The 18,314-nt window shown below is 36.0% G+C and overlaps 2 protein-coding genes across 4 annotated transcripts; both read right to left on the bottom strand.

Moving 5' to 3' along the window:
* Positions 1-693: 693 nt before the first annotated feature.
* On the bottom strand, positions 694-3,471 carry LOC127799006 (uncharacterized). 3 transcript variants are annotated; one of them, XM_052332677.1, is made up of 5 exons: positions 2,741-3,471; positions 2,538-2,652; positions 1,970-2,460; positions 1,826-1,885; positions 694-830 (listed from the first exon to the last, which is right to left on the bottom strand). In XM_052332677.1, exons 1-3 carry the CDS (start codon positions 3,170-3,172, stop codon positions 1,973-1,975), a joined length of 1,035 nt encoding a protein of 344 aa, XP_052188637.1. In that variant the 5' UTR covers positions 3,173-3,471; the 3' UTR covers positions 694-830; positions 1,826-1,885; positions 1,970-1,972. The 3 variants fall into 3 exon arrangements, with proteins under 3 accessions (XP_052188637.1, XP_052188639.1, XP_052188636.1); XM_052332679.1 differs by having other exon boundaries at positions 1,826-1,903; positions 2,000-2,460; positions 2,741-3,470; XM_052332676.1 differs by lacking the exon at positions 1,826-1,885 and having other exon boundaries at positions 702-830; positions 2,741-3,470.
* Positions 3,472-5,656: 2,185 nt separating this feature from the next.
* On the bottom strand, positions 5,657-15,029 carry LOC127798790 (kinesin-like protein KIN-7N). Its single transcript, XM_052332393.1, is given in 19 exon segments — positions 5,657-6,010; positions 6,013-6,253; positions 8,453-8,719; positions 8,813-8,971; positions 9,726-9,812; positions 10,516-10,809; positions 11,489-11,641; positions 12,074-12,133; positions 12,213-12,281; positions 12,670-12,750; positions 12,839-12,941; positions 13,016-13,158; positions 13,306-13,383; positions 13,482-13,549; positions 13,831-13,912; positions 13,993-14,106; positions 14,311-14,429; positions 14,651-14,740; positions 14,826-15,029. Coding segments are annotated over 19 exon segments (2,559 nt in total). The 5' UTR covers positions 14,983-15,029; the 3' UTR covers positions 5,657-5,816.
* Positions 15,030-18,314: the final 3,285 nt, after the last annotated feature.

The raw sequence follows: 18,314 nt of genomic DNA, 5'->3' as shown, positions 1-18,314 counted from the left end.
GAAAATTACTTGCCATTGCTTGTATTAACTATATATGTATGTATTCTTGCCAGAAAAACCCAAAAAAATCTCACCAAACTTAGAAGAGAGCCAGCCAGCCGCCTGATATAATGTATTCATATGCGTATATACAACTAATTCCAGTGTTCCACAAGACCTGATTTTATTATTATTATTATTATATCACAAGAATGAATGACTGACCATTTTGAAGTCGTTAAATTACACAAGCAATAATCGGCCATATTAATATAGCTCACGAACTGGGTCAATGAATTAATGGAAGATAACCCATATTTTAGAATTTTATGTTTGTCTCATAGCCGTTTAACTTTCTTGTGCATACTTTTCCATTCTTTCCATGACACTGACCCATCCATCCTTTCCTTTTGCATCATCTCTTGTTATTTCCGTTTAAAAGCAACCCTTCCCATCTCCTTCGCCTTCACCCTTACAAAAATCTCCCTTTTATAAAGCCCACAGAGAAGAATAAATCCTAATCAAGAAGAGACGATGAATCATAACAAGATTCATGAATGTTCTTCATATGGTGGGAATGTGCCATTTTCATGGGAGAACAGGCCTGGAGTTTCCAAGGTCAATAATCAACAGGAAAGGGATCATTTGGAGAAATTAGGGCAAAAGATTCAGCTGCCACCTCCTCCATGCCCGGTAGAGAATGGTTCTAGGGCTTGCTTTCATGATCTTCAAGTTCCTCTCCCTCCATGTGGGTTTCAGCCACCGTCGAGAAGCTCGTCAAGGAAAGGCCTGAGGAAGCAGCAGGATGACCCTTTTCTCACAGCTTACAGGGAGTGCACCAAGAGCAGCAACTGCAGGAGAGGTAAAGATTATGTTTCTGGGTTTGGACTGAGGAAGAACATGTCCATTTTTTCATGCAAGACTTCATGGAGCGTCATGGATGATAGCATGGTCAAGATCTCTAGGCTCCCCCATTCCAAATCAGAGAGAATGAGTGAGAAACAGTGAGTGAGTAACCACTATACACATATATGAGATGTGAAATGCGTATACTACTGTCCACACTATATATGAGTTTGTTTCATCTTAATTAATTACTTGAATTGGTGCTTTTATGAGTTTTGGAGGGTGAAGTTAATTTAAAAAAAATTATTTGCTTGTCTTTTCATTTCATTTTATTTCTAGATATGCAATTACATCTCTCCAACCCTTCTTCTGGAGTTGAGTTGTGATCCGGGGGCAAGGCTGACCTCATTGTTTGGAGCTAGGATTTTTGGAATGAAAATTAAAAAAACCTCAGAGGTCTGGTCCAAGGCCCAATCTCATGGGCTAGCTCGGCCTCATCGGGGTCTTAGCCTAGGTGTTGAAGGATTGCGGTTGCTCGGCCCAGCCCCAGTTATAATTTGGTAATTTCAGCTAAATATGACAATTGAATACATAAGACTATTTTGTTGTATATCTAAGACCCTCAACCCTCCTAGTAGACAAGTGACCAGGAATTGGGTTGTGGCGTTATAATTATTAACTAGTTATACGATCACTTATCCTAAAAATTTAATCTGTTAGGAAAAGGTCCGACAATGTATATCAAGCTTTTTAATAGTGATAGTGATTGGCATGGAATGTTAAAAGCAAAGTTGATAACTGTCTTTGGCAAATTCCGAAGGCCAAAAACCATGAGGTGGTGTGACCACTGGGACAAATTGTATATCTTTCAAACAACTGCAAAATGAACACAGATGCCCATAGCGCACGTGACATCTCTTTCCAAGATTTGCTTCTGTTGGTTGGTGGTTTGAACATCTACTTCTCACCATTAATCTAGTCTTGGGCAGAGAAAACAAACCGGTTTTGGAGAAGTCCGTCGAAGATTGATCACCCCCGTCCTGCCGGTAAGGCTGCAAGTCTATGTATCGAGTGTAGACTGTAATGCATATATGGAAGACATGGGATCAATACAATTGTAAATGAATAAAACAAAAATTTGAACCTTTCAAATAGTTTGGGAAAATTCTGGCACCACAATTTCAATCATGTCTGCAGCAATCTCCTTGCTGATGATATCTTCCAGTATGGCATCTCCAATCTCTGCAACAGTTTCCTTCATCGATGTTTTAAACTCGTGAAACTGTGCTTCTGAAGCCATGGAGTCCAAATTTAGCAGTTGGGCTGTGTTGCTTTCATTTGCTGATAGCTCACACCATCTCCTCATATCCCCAGAGAGGAGATGGCCAAGCTCCTCTGGCCCTGGGAATTTTACCGTGTGTCGATTCCCTCTGTCCAATACTCGCGACCCTACTAGCTCCTTCACGCAATCAAACAAGAGCTGTTTTGATTGCTTCATAGTCTTTTCGGCTATTAGCTGCTGAGAGCAAGGATCAAACCTGGGAATACAACTTGCCCTTTTCGTCGATGACTTAACAGTGAACTTGCATAAGGAAACTGCTACTAATGAGTCCTTTTTAATGATGTTCTCCTGCCCTGTAAATAGCGAGTCGACCAGAGTGAGATTCAGATTATTTGCATAATTTTTGAAGTTTCAAGCAGAAGAGACCGACTTATGGCATGAATTGATGAATCTTGGGAGAGATGTACTCCTTCTAGTACTAACATAGGGCTGTGCTGCTTGGTGTCTTCTCCAAAACTCCATTGAAGATTTGTATTTGTAAGAACCTGTTCACAATTAAACAACTCGAATCAAATCTCTTCCTGTAAGCTTAAATCAAGCTCCATAGAAAATTCAGTGATAATGTGATTCTACCTCTTTTTCTTGTAAAAGATTGGCAAGCTTGAAGGCCGGGCAAGTGTCTGTAATCGCTAATCTATTACCATCGGATTCTGCTTTTTCTTGCTTGATCCCGGCAATCTCCCTGACAGTATAATCGACATTGTTCCCTGAATTCTTCATTCTCTGGCTGGTACTAATGGCTACAACCTTTTTAAACACAGCTCTTACAATCTCTGAACACCTGGGAATGACTTTCCTTCTGTCATTTAACCCCCAGTTAACTGACTTCTTCAAGCAGCTGCTTGAATTGCCAATGGAACAGCTGAAACTCCTCCCCACATTCAACTTATTTCTCAGATACCCTCTCTCAAGGAGGTAGACTTCTAGGACGAAAGGCTCTTGCTGCTCTTTGAGAAGATCCCCAAGCTGCCTGGCTGAAGCCGGTTTCGGCACCAAGGAAGCCATTTAATCTTCCAAGTAACTGGGATAAAAGAAGGTATCTCTGGATAAAGAAATGAGGTATCAGTGTAATTTGTTAGGAGAAGATCTCTGGAGCTGTTGTTGCAGGTGTATTAATAGGGACAGACAAAGCCTATCGGATTTGGGGAAGACAAGAGGAGTGAAAACAGAGAAAATTTTTGGCCACTTAAGTAGGGCTGAATAAAGTTGAAGGAGCTGGATGAAATGATGATGATTCTAACACGAAATTAAGAAAGAGCACTAGAATTAAGCTTTAAGAGGAAGTTTAATAAACAAAAGGATTTGTCTGGGTGTGAAGTGAACCCACAACAGCATTGATTGAGACACAAGCAAAAGAGTCTTTTGCTGTGTGGAAGGTGATTGGTACGTGTGCCTCAGCGCGTTTTTATATTCAATTAGTTGGAGAAACTGCTTTGTGTATTCAGGCTTCTCATTTTATTTATTTCCATTGTTTTCCAAACCAAAAAATGTCAATTTTTAAACACCCTCCATTTTACACAATTTCCATTTTTTTGGTTTGTAGAGCTAAATACAATTTTACACCCTCCCTAAAAGCAAAATATTTTGAGACTTTTTTTTTAAAATTCTGTCTTTATAGTATCATAGCTATCTGATGATACCAGCATTTATGCTCAAGAAAAGTAAAATGAAAGGGTAACACAGAAAGAAGAAGAAAAATGATCAAGACAGAAAGAAATGGCCTCAGTATCATCAATTTGTCTAGCCTTCATCATCAAAAATAAAAATTAATTGAGTAGAAATAGCATAACGTTCGGAAATGTGACGCGCCCAACAGGACCATTATTTTTTGTGGGGGAACCATTGATGGCAAAAGGGGTATGGTGAACCCCTGACATTGCATCACTATCTAAGATTAAATCATGTCCCAGAGCTTCATGCTTAATTTGTTGTAGATGTCTTGCGTTTTACAAAACAGAGACCTCATAATTCTGAAAGCAAAGGTCAAATCCACTGCGACAGCCTGTAATGCTTTCTTACCTTTTGAGCTTCGAGCAAGACCACCACAAATTAACACATTAAAAAATCCATTGACTCATGAGAAAACCATACATTATGGTTGATTTGGCCCATATGCACATTATACGCCAGATTTTGCAACTCAACAAAGAATCAAGCCAACTGATGATGCTGTTGTTACTGCCACAGAAAATGCCCTCCAGGTGGCTAAACCAAAAATTAAACCTTCATGGATGGAAAGCAAAGCTGCATTCTTTTTTTTTTGTTTTCAATCTGTTTTGAATTTTTAATTTTTTAAAATACTAAAAACGCATTTTAAAAAACAAGACAAGAATTTATAGAAAAAAACCAAAACAACATTTGTTGTTTTGGGTATTTTCGGCCAAAACCCCCTCCCCCACCAATCTCGCAGAGACCCACATCTCTTTCTTCTCTCTCTTTTCTCCTCTCTTCTCTTTCTTTGGCCATCAACCGCCACTGCCACTGCCGTCAACCACGCTAGCCGCCGCCACTGCAACCATTATCGTTGACCCCCCCTACATTGCTCTCTTATTGGTTTTGTCTCCCTCTCCTCTCTTTTCTTCATTTTTTGCTGATTTTTAGGTATGTTGGTCAATAGGTCATTGGATATCGAGTGATTGTTTTTGATCATTAGAAATCACTAGTCACAATGGCCGGTGGCAACTAACAGTACGTTTTTTACTTGTGGCTGAAAATTAAAAATTAAATTTATAAAAATTCAAATATTAAATCTAGCTCATTTTTATATATGTTAACCCCTTGGATTGAAGTTTCTAATGATACGCTTTGATCTTGTAAATCTTCGACTAGAGAAGAAAAAAAGAGAAAAAAAAAATTATTATTAAATTTTGAAAATAAAAATAAAAATATATATTTATTTAAAATTTAAAAAATGTTACATATTCATATTATAATTATAATTAAAAATATAAGATAACATGTAATATATTATTAAGTGTATAATTTAATATAAATTATTATTAAGATGTATATTAATAATTTTTTTTATTTTAATAGAAAATTTTCATTAAAAAAAGTTAATTTTATTATTTAATAATTAAACTTATTAAATAAAATATTATAATAACAAAAAAGAAACAATTTTTCAAAATTTCAAAATAAACGTATTTTTTATTTTAAAAAATAATTTTTTGAAATGACAAAAAAAATATGTTTTTAAAAATCTTTAAACAGACATTTAAAATATAAAACTAAAAATAAATTTAAAATTCAAAACTGAAACAGAAAACATCACTGAAATTTCTATATTCAAGATGGTATAAACAAAGCAAGCCAGTGTGAACCTGAAAATTCTCAATGCAGTCACTACCTACACTGAAACAAATAAAAATAAAAAATACTTAGATTGTCAGAATGGTGTAAGCTTCAATAAGGGGTTCTTTTCACTAGAACGCTGAGCCTACCCCAAGCAATACCTCGAGTATGTGGTACCTAAAAATCCTTCACAGCTAAAGCAAGATGACCTCAAGTGCTAACAATATAAAGGTGCTAAGACAATGTCTGGACCAGGAGTAGATCCACATAAATACAGGGCAGTGAGGATTAATTAACAAAACCATAAGTTAATCAAGTTATTGGATTTCATTACATAGGAACACAACAAATTTAATCAATGCCCAAGAGATTTGGGTAGGGAAACTGGATTTTGTGCCCTGAAATGGTCAAGCTTAGATTTCAATTCACTGCAGAAAGATGTGAGTGAGTTCTGTCGGCATACAAAAGCAATGCCAAATTGTTTGATCTCTTCTTCAAGAACCTTCCTTCTACATGCTTCAATGTTTAATTCCTGGGAAACCTTCTCCTCTGTTCAATAGCTTGTGCAAGTCTTTGAGATGAACTGGAAACTGTTTGGAGCAAAGAGTCTCGTTCTTCTTGCACTTGGTGGAATTCCCTTTCTAGGCCATGATACCTTCCCTTGGATGCCTCAAGAAGACGAGTAGTGGTATTCAACTCTTTCTCCAAGCTCTTATATTTTTCCATGATTTTACTGAGATCATTACCCAGCTTTTCTTTCAAACGAGCAATTTCCCCTCCCAAAGTGCAGCCCTTTTCCACATTCAAAATAAATAATAAGATAGGCCAGAAACATACCTGTAATTCTTCTGGAAATTTCTGCAGAAAAGTAGTTCTTTCTGTTTTTCAATTAGTCTCAGCTATTTCTTGCTATCTCGGTTCTAGAATGTTTAATTTTTAGGAATTCATAATGAAGCTCAATACATTACGCCAAAGTCTATTTCAAAAACCACCCAATTTCAAACTATTAATCTAATTAGGAAAATTAGATGACTCCGTCTACCAACAAAACCATGCATAACTAAGTAATTGTTTCCCTCTGTGCTTGAGAATGTGAGTTTCAGGGAGTCAAAAATCAACTTCCAATACAAATTTACACTTAAAGGTACCATTTTGAAAAACCTCCAAAATTCAAACTCTCAATCCTGTGAAGAAACTTTGTTGACTCCAGTTATTTGCACTTCCATCCAATTATAACTTGAATGTAAATAAAGCACTCAAAATCAATCATCTATTACTTTTTTTTTTATTCAATCATCTGTAACTTTGAACCATTCTGAGTAATGTTTTAGACCTCAGTTGTATATTTGACTACTGCCAGACAAAAAAAAAAATCAACCTCACCTTTTTGCTCTCATGGTTTTTATCGAAGTGAGTCTGCATTATAAGCTAGTCTAGACTTTTTTTTTCCCCCTTTAGTCATATTTAACCTCACTCCCTGTATATGCATACAAGTGTCAGCATCAAACACATTATGATTTCAGTTATAAAAGGTTAGTTACTTGATTTTCCCAGGGCCAACTCAATGAAAATTCTAATTAGGATATAATGACATCATTTCTATGTGGCATCCATACCATGCAAAAACAGAATGCAGTTCGTTTGCATTCTTATCTAGAAGCACATTATTGTCAACTAGGATGAGAACAGTTGGAAGACTGACTCTAAATCTACAGCTCAAAATTACCCCCCAAAAGTCTACAACTTCAGAGTTCCAGAGGTAGGCACGCTACCTCTAAATTTATTGCACAGATATAGCATCTTCTTTCTTCTTCAGTCCGATTAAAATTGTTTTTATGGATACTTATAAATTCACCAGTCAGTTCCTTCTCTGACGGCTTGGCAAGAGTACTTGACAAATGATATATTTGACATATCCCAATACTGTAGTTTCTGTCAAGGACTTTAGACTAGCACTGAACAAGTGCATTATGATTTTACCATTTTTCTTAGTTTGAAAGTTGTTAATCATTGCAAGATATCTTCCTGTTATCCCATACAATAGAATCTATTCTCATAAAACTGCTATACTAAGAATGTATCAGTTTGATTCTTTATATTTGTTTAACAATGTCATGAAAATGAACTGACAGAAAACAGAATTATCCACCAAACCTCTGATCTATCTTTTTAACCAAGAACACAAAATGATATCCTTGCAACCTAGCTGAAGAATTTATTTGTTCACTACACACTGGAAAGAGGCTTCCGATCCATAAAAATAAAAAATAAAAATAGAAATCACTATCCAAAAAGTACAGCTTCGTTCCTATTTGCATAAAGACACGGCTGATAAGAATACACACAAGCATGGAGGGCATACGTGGGACACATGTAAACACACAAGAATGTGAAACAGCTGTTTTATTGCCTTACATCTTAAAAATGCTGAAAGAAAAAATGAGAAACCATATGAAGGTGAAAAACTATTCTACAGACTATGTGCATGGATAAGATCTGAATGCATGCAGTTAGAAATGAAGCTTTGCAAAATGGTGATAAAATTATTGTACAACTTAGGTGAAAATTTAATTTTCAGAGTCAGTTAACCTAAATGATTGCTTTATACACAATTACACACCGCACTAGTGGATAACATGAGGTAATGATTTGAAGAAAAATCATTATCAAATTTCTTGTTAACTGGATATGATGTGATATTGTAATAGACTCAGAAAAACAAGATAAATAGACTAATAGTTAAATAAGATGAGTTGATAATGAATATTTCAAACTCAAAATAGAAGTTCCAAAAAAAAAAAACAAAAGGAAATTTTCATTAACACTTTACTTTTTATTGTTATAATATTCAACTTCTTGTTGATGGAACGTAATGGTAACATGATCAATTGACATATCATATCAAATTGAGACAAGATATCCTAATATCAACAAGAAGAATACCATGAAAATTGACATGTGACATCTTGATGAAGGTGACTGGGCAGCTACCTTGTATTCCCAGCTGCATAATAGATTCCTTGGCTGTGTATTGTAATTCACCTGTGACTCTGGCAATACCAAGGACATAACCATGTTCTTCATCTTCTCACGCAGCATTTTGCCGTGTTCTTGAGTAAGAGCATTATTGTCCCTGGAGATCTGGCCGTCTACAGCCATTGACAAATGCGTCTCTAAAGTAGAGAAAAGACTTGACCCAATCTCGTATGTGTTTGAGAGTAACTTTGAGGTGGAAGATTTCTCATCAATTACAAAACTCTGTTCACATTAAGAATAATTATTAGCACTGTCACTAAAAGCTTTTGGCAAAGAAGGGTGAAAGAGCTGAGAGAAGTACATGCTTCATTTTACCTGCATATTTGACAACACATCCTTATATATATCTCTACAATTCGCAACAGACTGAAGAAGTTGTCGAGGAATTTCTTGGATAAGTAGAGCCTCTTGTTGAAGTTCAGAGACCTCCCCCATTAACTGATTGTTCAGCAGTATTTGTTCCTTGTGATTTCTCTATAAAAATATCAGCAGTGCATTAGATATGAAAGCATGAGATATAAAACTGCAGATGAATAAAATAGTAACAGGAGAGGGAAACAAAAACAGCCAAATCATTCAATTGAAAATATAGAACTACTTTTACTCATAACCAGTTTGTTTTATTTTTAGTTTTGCTTTTGCTTTTTCTTTTTTTATCCATTCATTTTCCTCACTCACTCTCCACCATAGGTAGGAGTACTATCCACCATTGGCGGTGACCATCATGGATTGGTCGAGAAGCAAGCAAAATGAAAATAAAACAATAATTGTGGATTCCATTTTTTGCAAGAGTTCTGAAAATTCTTGAAAACAAAAATAAGCAATCATACGTCATTTTTTGGTTTTGTTTTAAAATTTTTAAAAAAATGAAATGGAAGCCCTACCAAACAGGTTCTTACAAACATAATGATAGGTGTTTGAATGTCTGATAATGGTCTTAAAGGAAGAGAAGTAGACACAAATAATTTGAAAGAAATTAGCAGCCTCTTAGTAACGTGATTGCTATATTTTACTGAGAGGTTGGTCCTTAAAGTAAAAAGTGGATAAGTGAAACAACTGATGGAAAAGGAGAATCCTTATGCTTCCAATAGCAGTACCAGCACTGTTTGTATGGTCACTACTTCGAGCTGTTGGCTTCATATTGTTTATAGCAACATTGACCACATTAAATCCACTTTAAGTTTGATAAATAAACGAGTGTAGAGAAACAAAATTGCAAAACACTTGCCTCGAGATCATCTTTTTCTTTCATAGCAACCTCCAATTGTCTTTTAAGATTTTGTATCTCTTCCTTGCAGTTTTCAATAGAGCAAACCTGACAGATGAAAATAAGTTCAACTACTACTGGATTCACATACACATGAAACAAACTTATTGCCAGATTATCAACTAAAGCCCCACTGACCTTAATCATTTTCTCTTCCTTTCCTTCATAAGTTATTTAGTCTGTCAATTTTTATATATTCTTTTGCTCATGCAAAATCTTGAAATACCATTCAACTATAAATCAATTGTCTAAGACTTCAAAGACATAAACAAGAAGAAATGGCATGATAACAATCTGAACGTTAGCTGCAATGCATTAAAAAAAAGAAAAAAAAAAGAAAGAGATTAAACAGTTCATGATTGTTCAAGACAGTGACACTTTGACATTGCAGCAGGAAAATGACACTTAAAAAACACAACTAAGGACATGATGAAAATTTACAGCAAAAATTGAAAGAATAACACATTTAAGGATATTGCACTTGAAAGACAAATGGTTCATGATTTTTTGTTCTTCAAAATTTTTTTAGAGGCCATTGGTTCATGGTGTAAAAAGAGACTACTTTAACACCATTATTGTTAAAATTAGAACAGCAGCCCAGTTCACAAAGTTTTCAACCATTGCTCTTCATGCCTATGCAAAATTTAGAATGCTACTACTCAATAGTAGGTAGACAAATCTTTTGTAGCTATGAAAAAAGGGATAACAACAATATTGAGGGCAGGATGGATGTGCAGACAAGTGAACATACAGGAGTGACATCACCAGGGGGAAAGGATTGAACTTTTCTTGCAGGAGTCATCTGAAGTGAATCAAGGTCTGCTACATAGCCTCTGTTCATTTTCAACCATGTGTCTTCATCAGCAACATTGCTAAGTGTATCTGGGAAAGGACTATACTCAGGCTGCATAGAATAATTTGATCGTTTCACAACAAAGGCATTTGGAGCTGCCTTAAAACAAGGGGTTCTAAAACCATCTTCCTGGCATATGCTATGACTATCACTGCTCTCTTCTTTGAGGCTGTGCTTCGCAAATTCATGGTCCTGCCACCAGAAAACAGATTTAATTAAGAACTTTAATTTGTAACATCTTAAAATATTAAAAACATTATCGGCAATATATATACGTACATGAAACAGATATATATATATATATCCAGAAGTTCCCAACTTCAATACCAATCAGATAACAGTAAAAGAAGGGGAAGATTTATAAAATTATCCAGCAGATATTCCAATCTCAGATTTGTAGTAAGGCTAGACCTTCTGTCAGTCAATGAGATCCCTTGATTATTTTATGTTTGCTGATTTTTTAATGAAAAACAAATTTAGTCAAAAATCATATCTTGATCAGAACAAGTAAAGCAGTAAAAGAATTTAATCCTCTTTCCTTTGTACATGACTGATTTGGGAAATTTGGATATAACCAAACAGCCACCAATGACGGAATCAATCAATCAGAAGATATAGCTTAAGGTACAGAAAGTGGGGAAAAAATATTGGTTTTCTGAATACAAGCAACTGGAGAAAGGGTTGGTTAATTAAAATTGAAAATCTAACTTGTTTGTTGAGAAGGACGCTGCACTTTTGCTTTCTGAAAAAAAAAAAAAGAGCACAAGCAAGAAAGGACAAAGGCTGATAATGCACCATCTTTTCACAAAGGACTTAAATTTAGATTGACAGCATCAATAAATAGTTTAAAGGGCTAACATTATGCTCTTACCTGGCCAGAGTTTCTACCAGAGTCTGAAAAGGTCACGAGACTATTGAGATTGTCAATTTTCATTTGTTGCTCCCTAATGCATTGATCTCGTTCTTTGTGTGATTTTCTCTCCTCCTCCAGCTCCATGGCAAGCTTCTCTCGCTCTAGTTCATACTGATAAATCGAAAGTGAACAAATAAATAAAAGCAAAGACACATTATTACAGTAATACTTGTTGAAGGCTATGGCACATTTGCTGTCAAACCAGATTTCTGATATTTTGTTTATTTAAAATATTGATATTTTGCTCTTTAAATGTATGAATCTAGAGGCTTATACCAATATGTGGTAAAGCTTAATTTATGCGAGGCAAACAGTAGGCAGTCAGTCTGCCAGAGTTGGCGTTGACTTGAGATTTCTTTTGTGCTATTTCATATATATAAAAAATAATGAATGGAAAAAGGTGCACTCTGCAACTTTTGCTGAGCCCATCTCTTTGCAACCTCACCCTCCTTTCTTAGTTATCTAAAAAACCAACAATACTGCTCAATTTCTAAGAGAATAGACCTTGCGCAATTTAGAAAAATAAGAAAGAAAGGAACCTACCTTGAGCATGTCATTCCGCAGTTTCAGGATCTCTTGCTCCAGCACCTCAGTCCTTGATCCCTAGATAAAGGAAGTTTACAACACATAATTAGCTTTTGCCTCTACTTGTACTAAGAAAAAATAGAAATATTATCATCACCTGAAGTTTATTACGAAGTTCCTCTATCTCTATTTTTTGTCGCTTCAGTAAGGCTGCATCCGTCAAAATCTACAACAAATTCAATTCCAATTAGCCATATGAAAATTTTTCAGAGCAATAAGGGAACCAGCTCCAAAGCAGTAATTATCATTAGAGGGCATGCTTAATCATCATTTTACAACTACTTGAAGGGAAAACGAAGCCACGAAAGGAGAGAACACTTAAAACATGAAATTTGCATATAGGCTGTCCCCGGTGCCCAAGGCTCCCCATCTACACCTAACCCAATTGGATCCATCTTAAGTTGCCTCTGATAGCTAAACTCTATTAAACGGCAAATCAAGGTAAAAATTATATGCCAGCCACAGCATAACAAAACAAAGCATAATTTAAATTGAAATGCCATAATCTTACTAAGTTGTAAAAATTGAGATGCAAATAATAAAAATGAACAAACCTCATTGACTTGAACACAATTGGTTATTCTCTTAGCTCTACTAGCAAATTGGAGTGTTCCTTTTGTTTCCTCTATGTGAACCTGGCCATAGTAATTTTGAATAATAAAATAGTGCTGAAATTGACGTAAGACCCAAAATATATGAAAATGTAATGTATGAAAAGGCTACCTCTTCAGGTGCAACAGTGCAAATTATAGACGTTTTAGCATTACCACCAAGTGCAGGCTGAAGTATGCGAGTGAGTTTGCTATCTCGATAAGGAATGTGTCCCCTGCATTAATATTTTGTTCTGCTAAGACAAAGTTGCCTTATGAGATTGATTATCAATGGCACAAGGCTAATTACCTTTGCTTTGCACCATCACTTAGTTTGTTAATCACATTTCCAAGAACCATTAAGCTCTTATTAATGTATTTTCCTTCCTTCAAACGAACTCCATCAGCACCAGTTTTAGCAATCCTTTCAGAGCCAGCTAAATCAACCAAATTCTAATTCCAAATGAAACAGAAGACCCACAAAAATATTAAATTGAAATATGAAGTTTATATGATGGAATTACCAGACAAATCAAGAAACATGAATATAAATTTATGTGAAATTGTTCCTGAACAAGAATTAGAAAAAAAAATACCAACCAACACAGAAACCCGAATTGCATCATCTAAACTAGGATTGTCTTCAGAACCAGTCTTCTTTCCCTTACTTTCAATTACCTGGAGCAGATTAATACCTAACATTAGTGTTTTGAGTAAATGCCATAAGAAATTGAGCCCAGTCCGAGCAGCATTTCCAAAAAATACCAAGGCCATACCATCCTGAATATGGTGTGCGATCTACTACTTCGGATGTTCATATTTGTCTCACCAAAGTGCCGATTAACTGTTACAAGACAATTTCAAAAGCATGTGGTATCCTTCAAACAGAAATTACTATACAATTTTACATAAGAATCTAATTCTATGCACAAAAAATCTAACATTTGTTAACTTTTAAATGCCATTGTAAACTAGATAAATGTAGAAGTGTCCTAGAAAGAATGAGATTTAGCAATCTCATAGCGCCCATAACAACAATAGTTATATGGATCTTATGCTTAAACTGCGTCCATGTAACATTGAATATAAGAATCCTAGAAGTGTATTCTAATTGAGGGGTCAAACCTTCTCCAGCTTGGATGAGCTTAAGCACTTGTTCAGCACTACTGACAATCTCCTCCCTAAGGCCTGCAACAAAAATTCCACGCTAGAAAACAAGACTATCAATATTTCTGCACATTCCCAGAATGGCTTGCAAAATATCCAAATTCTCCATAGATAGCACACCTCCAAACTCTCATGAATTTGCAGTCTCTGGTTCTGTACAGCAAAAAGATCATTAATTTCTTCATTATAAATTTCCATGTAGGAAACTCGGATGAGAAACTCCCGGTCTATTATCTGTGGACATAAAAAAAGAATCTGGTATTAAAAGAGAAAGATTTCTGAGCACATTTAAATAAAAGAATAGCCATAGTAATTTCAATAAGAATAAAGATGCCAAAATTGCTGATGGTGTTGACTTTGATCATACTGATAATGATACCATTAGTTACAAAAAAAAAAAAGGATAGTAGCACCCATCATTATAAACAATAACAATACCATTTGGATTTTTGAGAATATATCTTTCACAGCCCTGTGAATAATTCCTGGGTCATTTTCAGAACCATTCATTGTAAAAGTCTTGCCACTGCTGGTCTGCCCATACGCAAATGCAGTTCCTGCACAACTCGGAATTATTGATTTCAAAATCGATGAAATTGAAAAATATTTTGAAATGCGACACGCGTAATTCTCTGTTTCGTTACCAAATAGTAGGTAGCCAATGAAATTTTTATAATAGCTTAACAAACATCAATCAGATTAAATTCATCCAGCTTAATTGCTCCTTCAAATATCTTAGGGCAAACAAAGTTGAGCTGAAAATAGAGGAAGCCTCTACCATTGAAACCCTCAACAGCGGCATGGATGATGTTCTGGGTGAGAAGCTCGTAAACCCTTTGATTTGTGCAGTCATGGTCAAAAACGTAATCTGCATAACGCCCATTGCATCAAATCCACTCAAATTATGAACTGGTGAATACGGAAAGAGAGGACGTAGAGACGCAAGTGGATACCGAAAGCGAAGGAAACGCCGGAGATGGGAGTGCCGAGAGACTTGTGAAGAGAGATGCGATTGTCTCCGACCTTCCAAAAAGCTCCATTGGAGGAAGAACTCTCTTCCGGCGAAGCCACCGGCGGTCTAACTCTGACGGCGACGCAAATCTTCTCCATTTGCTTCTGCTCTCTCTTTCGCTCTTCAGAGACGGATCTGATTTCAAAAGCAGATTCGACTGATGGGCGGGCTCTTTTGGGCGTTTGTTTGATTTTTGAAAAAGTTGATTTACGGAAATCGCCCTGACCCGGCCCATCATCAAGCCCAGCAGTCAGCAGAAACAAAGAGTCGGCCCACTAGAAGGAAGTCACAGCCATGACTTGTTGGACTGGGCCCCTAGCCTTTATAGATTACCAGCATGGAGGACGCCGCTAAGTGCTAAGTTAACGGTCCCTTGCATTGGCAATGGTTTTAACAATAACGGACACTGTCACACTACTTGGCAATATAAAGTTGTAATGTAAGGCTATTTTTTGTTTTTTTGAAGTGATTCGGAGGAGAGCTAAAGCCTAAATTGTAACCATAATTGGGTAATTGTTACAGGAAAGGACTTTCTATTGGAATGGATTTCATTATTCTGAAATAAACCACTAATTAATCAAATGGTTTATATTTATCAGTATTGTAATAATTTTTAATAGATATATTGATAAAGTAACATTTTCAAACATATATATATACACATATAGCTCCAGTGTTGAGCTACAGAATTAAACCATATTAGTGGTCACATGCAAACAGTTGGCCAATTCTAATCATCCCCCCCTTGCCCGTATTTTATTGTGGCATAATAATAAAATATTGCAAATGGGCAGGAAGACATCTTTTGTCCATGTCTGATGAGCACTTTGTCCGTCTTAGGATTCCTCGCACTCGCAGTTCACTGTCTTTTAGTGGAAAACCAAATTAATTGAAGCTAAATTAAACCAATGCGGGCTTGTCAATTTCAATTGACGACATCATTCAGACATGACAAGACAAAAAGGAAATTGTTAATCACTAAAGTTCCTTTACCTGGATGCTCGTCAATTTCAACTGCATCGCCAAATATATACAATCTTATTAGGATTATCGGTCTAGGATATATTACTTTTATCATGACATGTAGACTGTTTGGAAGCTGGGAGAAACTTTGTAACCATTTTCAACTGGGCATTCGATCAACCTCCCCCCTCAAAGAACAACCCAAGGATATGTGCAATGCAAATAAAAACAAATGTGCTTACTCCTTGCCCCGTTCATTTGCTAATTAAGCTACCTCCAAATGGTTAACATACACTAATTTTCTCTCATTGCATTTAATTTTTGTTCATGAAATCATCAATAGTATCCACTACTGGACTTTACTAGTAGAATTACTCACTCACTCGTGTTTAAATTCAGAATAATTTCACTCATGTTTGTATTTGTAAAAAGGGGGGAGAGAGAGAGAGAGAGAGAGAGAGATGCAGTTTTGATAAAAATAACCCTTATGAATTCATCCAATTTCGTCATTCCAAACCCATATAAAACCAGCAAACTTCCGATTCAAATCACATCATAATACATTAACTAATTAGGAAAAATAACATAATTTTCACGACTCGTCAATTCATAAAAGCCCTTCCCCTTAGTTACTTCCTTTGCCGCCGGCTTCCTCGGTCGTGGCGGACGTTTCCGTCACTGAAGATCAACGGCAAATCATCTCCACTGTCACCGTCGTCCGCGGTGGCGATACCGATGCAAGAACAACGTTCCAAAGAGGCGAAAAACGCGCTCGCTACGCCGTTGATGAGCCACGCAGCGACCCCGTCGAGCTTTCCGCATCCAGGCGAGCCATGGCTAGGCGCCGGCGGGCATCGGACCCTGGGATCGGCCGAGTCGGCGGCTCTGGAATTGAAGAAACCAGTGGAGGGGTTCGCCGTGGCCGTTGCCATGATGAACTGTGTAGACGCTCGGCAAATTATAAGAGAGACAAATTTAAGGGCGAAGAATTAGCTTATAACTTGCCAGAGGAGCGAAGAATGCAGATGATTAGTACGGAGGTCAATTTCCACTTATGCCCTTGGCGATCTGCATGATTACGAACATGTATTAGGGGACTAATGAGACATTCCACCCAAACCGCGAGGCTTTTAAATAATAAAAAAAAATGTGGGCGTGACAATTGATATTGATTTAATTTACTGTCATTATTATTGGAGTTATGTCCGCATTGAGTATGCTTTCTATGTCTACGCTCATTTAATTGAAGAAAGATTGATATAATTTTTTGAATTAATAAATTAAATCTAAAAATGTCTTTCAATTTAGTGTCCTGACTCGGATTGTCTTGGCATGTGAAATGGGGCACAAGGGACAGCTTAAGCTTCTTCTACATAATTAATGATCATTAGTAAAGTTTTATCATAACCTCTTCTATAATTAATTAAGGTTGTGATTTTGCGTACACGGAGTTTGCTTTTTTGCTTATAAACAAATTATTGTTAAATTTGATATTTTATAATGTGAATAAATAAATAAAAAGTTAAAAAGACATGTAATAAATTTGATTAATTTTTTAAAATCTATATATATTGTTGTATATAATTTTCGCACCACTCCTTACGGGTTACACTCAGTCTAATAGGCTAGCCCAATTGCTTAAAACTCAATAAGCCTAGCTTAGCTCGTCAGGGTAAGCTCATATGTTGCTAAAATCCGAACTCAAATTACGGAATTAAACGAGCTCCCAGTAAGGCTTCCAGCGAGCTCTTAGCGAGACTTTCAGTGAGTTCTCAGCGACACACCTAACAAGCTACCAACAACTCATCAAGCTCGCTGGCCTAATCAGTTAGTTTGCCGATCAAACTATTCAATTCGCATAACAACATTGTTATTGAATAACCGGAGACAATGACCCACCTACTTTATCTAATGCAAACCACATTTTTAGTAATACGGAGCCACACTCTCGATTTTATGAAGATGATAAGAACATCTTGTCCTCCATAATATCATCTCCAAATTTTTGTATTTTATGCAATTACAAACACCCATCACTATAAATAGGGGCCAATAACACGATTGTAAACGAGAGAACACTGATAATAATATACTGTTACTCTGTTAAAATACCTAAAGAATAGTCATGGAAGTAGGCATCGTTCTGACCGAATCACGTAAAATTTCCTTATCTTTGCTTCTATTTAATTTTTCCTCCTTACATTTTAGCTCATTTTCTCATTGTGGGCTTATGAATCACTGTCGGTTGAATTTAAACGCCGACATATATTAATTCTCAATTGTGATTATACACTTATTAATATATGCCCACTACTTTAATTTCATCATGCACTTATAATTTGTGATTTAAAATATAAATATAAATAGCATTAAAGTTTTAAAATATGTAATTTTGATAATTGTATTAATTGAAATAAATTCTTTCAGGGTTCTACATAAAAAAAGAAAAGAAAAAGAAGGAAAGACT

This window comes from Diospyros lotus, chromosome 4 (genome assembly GCF_014633365.1).
Source record: "Diospyros lotus cultivar Yz01 chromosome 4, ASM1463336v1, whole genome shotgun sequence".
NCBI classification, from domain to species: domain Eukaryota; kingdom Viridiplantae; phylum Streptophyta; class Magnoliopsida; order Ericales; family Ebenaceae; genus Diospyros; species Diospyros lotus.
The sequence above is the reverse complement of the archived record's forward strand: the minus strand, read 5'-3'. Positions and strand labels throughout refer to the sequence as shown.

Excerpts from the sequence above, each read along its gene's own strand:
- LOC127799006 (XM_052332677.1), bottom strand. The coding sequence starts at position 3,172 with ATGGCTTCCTTGGTGCCGAAACCGGCTTCAGCCAGGCAGCTTGGGGAT. Across the intron at positions 2,653-2,740 it reads ATCTTTTACAAGAAAAAGAG|GTTCTTACAAATACAAATCT; the intron begins GTAGAATCACAT and ends AATTGTGAACAG. Across the intron at positions 2,461-2,537 it reads TTCATCAATTCATGCCATAA|GGCAGGAGAACATCATTAAA; the intron begins GTCGGTCTCTTC and ends CGCTATTTACAG.